This window comes from Leptonotus elevatus, chromosome 1 (genome assembly GCF_054856555.1).
Source record: "Leptonotus elevatus isolate MCC_2025b chromosome 1, RoL_Lele_1.0, whole genome shotgun sequence".
NCBI lineage: Eukaryota > Metazoa > Chordata > Actinopteri > Syngnathiformes > Syngnathidae > Leptonotus > Leptonotus elevatus.
The window spans coordinates 47,352,951-47,358,950 of record NC_141239.1 but is presented as its reverse complement, the minus strand read 5'-3'; the positions used below and the strand labels follow the sequence as shown (position 1 = coordinate 47,358,950).

Here is a 6,000-nt window from a genome sequence, read left to right as displayed (position 1 = left end):
AGAAATCACAGAACACAGCTTTTTTTGCAATATTTTGGATCCATTTTAAGAGACCATTTGTGTAACTGTGTGTGGTGGCCCACTTATATTAAGATTCGGTATATGACCTTTACAGCACTGCAATTCTGTTTGAATGGTGAGGCTGTAATGTTTTTGCAATGCCAAGCTATAATTTGTTTAGTGATCCTCTGTAATGAGCTCCTGTCATCTGTCGAAACCATGTGCCACTTTTAATTAATTTTGCAATGGTAGGCTACTTTGATTTGATTTGAGTTGAATGTTGTGCATTATTAACCCTCTTAAAACTGAGAGCTCAGTGAAAATAAAATGCTGGATGCTCTCTGAGACAAATAGTGACAGTGGTCTAATGGAGTTGTTATGTGTAGCTCACTGGCACTGGTTCCCATGGCCGAGCAAACACTGCAACAATAATTAGTGATATGGGGTGGAATAAATGTTCAGGGATTTGGAGGGGGAAAAGCCAACGCAACACCCAAGCCCTTCTATGCTCAATAGGCTATTCATGGCTCAAGATGGAGTTTCATCAGCATTGATCCCTTTTCTATGCACCATTGCATCTTTGCACCATTTATCCACTTTCCAGCTGAATTCACTCTATAAAAATTCCCCAAAGAAGCGGCGTCTTTTCCCTTCACCTAAGAAGAAAGGCTGCTCAACAGAAAAGAGAATGAAGGTTGTGCGATTTCCCCAACTCTCCTCGTCCTGAAGGAGCTTTGGGAGAAGAGAGGAGAGAGCCACCAAGAGTCCAGCTGCCTGCGTATCTGCAGTGAGCGCGCATGGAGGAATAGACCCACGCACCAGAGCACATTCAGTGCACACATCACATAAACACAAACGTGCTCGACGAGGTTGTGAGCGAGCAAGGGAGGGAATACGGGAGGGGGAGAGTGGGGGGTATTGAGAGCGCGAGATAGCGAGAGCAAGCGCGGGTCCCATGCATGCACGCTCTGCAGGCTGCAGGAGCTCTGCTGGTCCATGAACGTGCGCGTCCAGCCTGCCTCTTCTCCTCAGCCCCGGGACGGCAATGACAGGATACCGAGAGCTGTGATCTCATAGAGGCTGCTTGAGCCCCCACCATGCGCGGGGCCGGCAGAGATTGCAGTGGAGAATCAGCCGCAGGCGCACGCACAATGAAGACTGGATTACTACAACATTGATGTTCTTTGCAGCAGCGCCGTCACAAAGTGAGAAAAGCGTGGGATTTCACTCCATTCTTGCCATTTTTGGGGGGACACGCTGGAAATTATCGCTTTCCAGATATCGGGCGGTTTGTTTCCCCCCCTGCTGTGCGGTGTTGGAGAGTGAGCACCATCCGAGGCTGCACGCTTTCTCAGAGGAAAGAGGGGACTGTTGCAATGTCATCTCACGCTACTATTTTGGAGCTCTGTGGAAGGGAGATGTTGTAAGTAGTTGCCATTTTTCTCTCAATGTTGCATGGTGGGGTTCCAACACCTTCTCCCCGCGTTGCCGATGCGCTCTGCGGGTTCCCCACAGGCGTCCCCGAGCCAAAGTGCGGCACTCACACCGCACCATACCACATCAGCCTAATTTGAATTCAACCGAATGGAAAACAATCCAATCAATGGTGCAAATGAAACAAATAAAAAGCTCTCTGCATGGCGCTGGTATACGCTCTAATTAGCTCATATTTCATCCAGTTGCGCAGTGAGGAGAACGCAGGCTGCTTTGAGGCACATCAATGTAACAGCCCTTGTAGGCTACCCGCACTCCTATTGTCTCCTAAAATCATTAGCACCTTTAGCCAAAGTGAAAATGTCAAATCCAAAGCACTCATCTAAATTAACAACTGGTGGAAAATAAGAGAAGGATATAGCCTATTTCTTCAGTTTCCACCTAAATGAGATCATTAGACCGTTCTGGAACAACTTTTGATTTGTGCACGTCCCATCCCAAGAAATTCAGTAATGTCATTTTTTTCTTACATTCTATTCTAAAAGCACATTTTTACTTCCGACATGTTTTTTTTTAACTCTATGGACCGTGATCTAATCCTATATGGGGCTTCAAAAATGACATTTGAAGTCTACAGATGAGTCCTAATTGCCGCGGAAGCAGGAGGCAGTCCCGCTATTAACCAGTAGGGGTCGTTCTTGTATTGTGTTGGCCTCATTGAACCGAATTGAACCTCCCTCCTCTCCCCTGTTCTCGGGCTCTAGTCACGTTGTTGAAGCGCAGTTCTCTCCTCCTCCCTCTCTGGAAAGGCGTCAGCTGCAGCCCATGGAGGGCCAATCCATATTTCTTTGACAGAAAAAGGAAATAAAGTATTAACCCACCTCCCCCATGTAGATTGAGGCCAACGCCAAAGCCTTTTGCCTTTTGCTTTTGCCGCGTACCTGAGAAAAAAGTAGAGTTTGAGAAGCTTAAATGTGATGGAATTTCATCAGAAATCAAAATCTATATAATATGAAGTGGCAAATAATTCGGTTGAAGAACACTAATTCCATCAATCAAGTGCTTTCTAGGCTACACAGGGGATGAAGTAGTTACTGCGTTCCATATATTTTTGTTATTAATGTTCATGGATGAATAAATGGTGTAGTAACCTGAGAGCCTGGCCCTCACAAAGCACTCTGGAAAGAAACAATTGCTTCTCTTTTTGGCAAAGGAACACTGCGGCATAATTTATTGCCCACTATACCCAAAGCAAGGCGGAGAGATTAAAAATAGCCTGCCTGTAAACATCATGTCGATGTAGATAAAATGCTAAACGCTTAATTAGAAAAGCTTCTATCTGACATGAATGCACATGAGCATGAAGCAAACACAAAATTGTGTTAGTTTGTTAGCTATTGATGTCTTTTAATTATTTGTTTTTAATAAACATTTTTTTTCTGATACTGTAGTCATAAATAATAGCCTACACACAATTTTTGTCTCTCTATGTAGAATTTACATGTTGTCCCTGTGTTTGTTTGTGTAGTCCTCCATCCTCCTCCCATCCAGGAAAAACTTGTACAATAGTTTAAGTTAACTGATGCCTGGACTGTGAAGTTGCCCGCGGGTGTGAATTGTTGTCTTTCTGCGTGTCACTCTTGTGATTGACTGAGATGTATCCAGTATGTAACCTGCATGTGGCAAGCCCCCTGACCATGCAAAGGATTAACAGTAAATGAAGATCTGGATGGAAGTACGCACATGTTGCTTAAATGCTAATGTTTCCTGAAAATGACTGAAATTGTGAGGAAGCAACTAACTGCTTCAACTGCAAACTGTATACAATAGAATCATCACATCAATGGTCCAAACTGCCTTTTGTGTTAATTGTGTTAAACCAATATGTTTTTAGTGGCTAATTAATCATTTGAAACCCTTGTCCCAACTGAAAACTAATTAAAGAAGGCAATCAAATTGTCTTCCTTGCGGCCATTTTGAATTAGATTACAGTCAGTTAGATGAAACTCTCCTCCGAGACTTGTTAGACTGTTTTATTTTGCTGAAAAAGGATTTCCCATTTAAAGTATTGTCATCGCGTTGAAAATCTCCCACTATTCTACCATCAAAGCACAGCATAAGCAGTCATCAGTTCAAAGTACAGATGGCCCATAGACAAACCAGAAACATTTATCAAAGAAAGCTTACTTGGTTTTCTTCATGTAATGCAACTAGCACAGTTACCATGTTTTTTCATCGCAGTGCCATTACTACACTAAAGTAAAATACTTTCAGATTAAACTAATGAACTGATGGTGTAAGAAGATGCTCATTTTAACGACCACAAACCTTAGCATCTAATGTGCATGTGTTGTAATTGAACGTCTTTCTTCTGTTGCCTGCATTCTCTTCTCTGCCATCTGCTCTGTGCAACGTGCATTAGCACCCATGAGAAGCCCAGCGGAAGTAATTGTCTGTTAGGCCTCAACATGTCTGCCCACTGCGCATGCCTTTTATCCAAAACTTCACATATTTATTAGAGCAACATCTGCACTAAAAATGTGTAAGGTGTATGCCACATCTGCCCAAAAAGCATTGTTAATGACCAGTGCCGTGCATTGAGCTCTAGGTTTGGGTCGGCAGGCAGTCGCAAATTGAGACGCACACACCAATTACAAATTTGTGTGTCGGCAGGCGAGTGTGCAACGTATCCTAGGGTGACCATATTTTCATTTCCAAAAAAAGAGGACACTCAGCCTGACCTCGAGATACTTGATACTATTTAGCATATGCCTCCTCTGTATGGGTAGAAAATAAAACAAAAAAACCTTACTCTCTTTTAAAGTCTTACATTTTTTGCTACGCAATCTTTATTTTAATTTTAATTTTACTTTGAGCGGGGTTCGTACCCATCGCCTCCAGTGCGGCAGCTCAACATTTGTCACTTAGCTAAAGTTCTGTGCCAAGGTCAGCCAGTGCGCAGTCTGCCAGCCACAGTAAACGTTGCAGTGCCTCCCATTTGCCGCACAACGAAACACGGACAATTTCAAACCCACCTGGACGCCCAGTAAGAGTGTAATAAAGTGAATATCTCCCTGTAAAACAGCCTAATTCCTCACAAAATCAAGCTGGCAATAGCAATCGCATTTCCAAACATCATGTCAAGTGAAACAGTCATTTAATCGAAGCACATCCACAAGGCCAATCTTTCCTTTTGCACCATTCTTTGTGAAAAGTACGAATAATTCTTTGTCCCTTACTTTGCTGAAGATCCGGTAGCTAAGGCGTTGGTTTCCCATCCTTCAAAAGATGGCGTTTTAAGTAATGAGTCATTTTTAATTGAGGTATGCAAATCAACAAATGTCACTTTTGAACCTATCGGTATTGTAGGCTTTCTGAAATGAAAGAAATAATTAAAATAAATAGAAAAAGCCAAACGGTTTCAACTTTCATTTCAGCCTGGGGTAGGCAGTACCTACCTTGCCTATCCTGACCGCACGTCACTGGTAATGACCAAATTATTGGTTTCACAGTATCTGTCTGTAATGGTTGATTACCCATTTGTACAGTAAAGTAGACTAACTGTACATTTCTTAAGTGGTAGTTCTTATCCTGATACGGTGAACTGACATGGTTCAATTGAAATGACAACTCTCTGTCCAATCATATTAAAACTAGAACTTGGATTTGTAAACTGGTCTTATTAGTGTTGGCCAGATTTCATGCTCCAACTACGTAGGGATCACATTGTTCAGAATCACAGGGGAATCTTATCGCTTGAAAGAGGCCCTGGCAGGTTATCAAACTGGGTGCGAAAGAATCTCTGAAAGTTTGTTTGATGAAGCAAAATTGCAAATGTAGCACTTGGGGTTGGATGAAGACACTTGAGAGAAAGTGTACTTTCGTTGTCTTTAATTGCAAACGTGTAAAAGTAAAGAAAAAAAATGAAGTGGGCGGCGTTTTACAATTGGGCAAAATACTGCTTATCTCACACAAACATGGTGGTAGCCTGTACAGTATGGAAAAAAATGCAGCATGTCAGAGATGGATGTATAGGACCTCAAGGCATAGCTTGGATAATTTTGTATCGATGTGGAGGGCTTTTCTCGCCTCATCAGTGAACTGTAACAGGCGATCTGGTGATTTACTGCCAGTAGCCGGTACGAGGATCCGCACCGCTGAATCCAAAGCGGTGTTTCTCTGTTACAGAGCAATAAATTGTTTCTGCAGAATCTAAGATTGGACGGCACTAGCTTGACTCTGGGAAAAAAGCCATTTCAGGCTTGCTTGGAGTACAGATGCTGCTCCATCATGCTAAGAGGTGTCAGCTGAGGTGCTAAAGGCATCTGATTCAGGTGAAGCCCTCGGATACCTCTCGTTGGAGGTGTTCCAGGAGCATCCAGCTGGCCCTGACCCAGAGAAAGATGGACACATTACAGCTGATCTGACCTGGGAAATGATTGAGTCTCACCCAGGGAATGACAAAGTTATTAAATTAGCATTACCTCTGGCTTTTCATGTATAATTGATAGAGATGACAAACAAATTACTGATGTAAGAACAAATTGTACAGGCAAAGTAATTAAA

General features: G+C 42.7%; 1 protein-coding gene across 1 annotated transcript in view; it reads left to right on the top strand.

Annotated features, from left to right (window-relative positions):
* Positions 1–930: 930 nt before the first annotated feature.
* The window catches only part of grin2aa (glutamate receptor, ionotropic, N-methyl D-aspartate 2A, a), a 143,233-nt gene continuing 138,163 nt past the window's right edge, over positions 931–6,000 (top strand). The window contains exon 1 of the mRNA XM_086061170.1: positions 931–1,423. Within this exon, the coding sequence (XP_085917296.1) occupies positions 1,178–1,423 (246 nt within the window). The 5' untranslated portion in view covers positions 931–1,177. The remainder of the gene's footprint in view (positions 1,424–6,000) is intronic.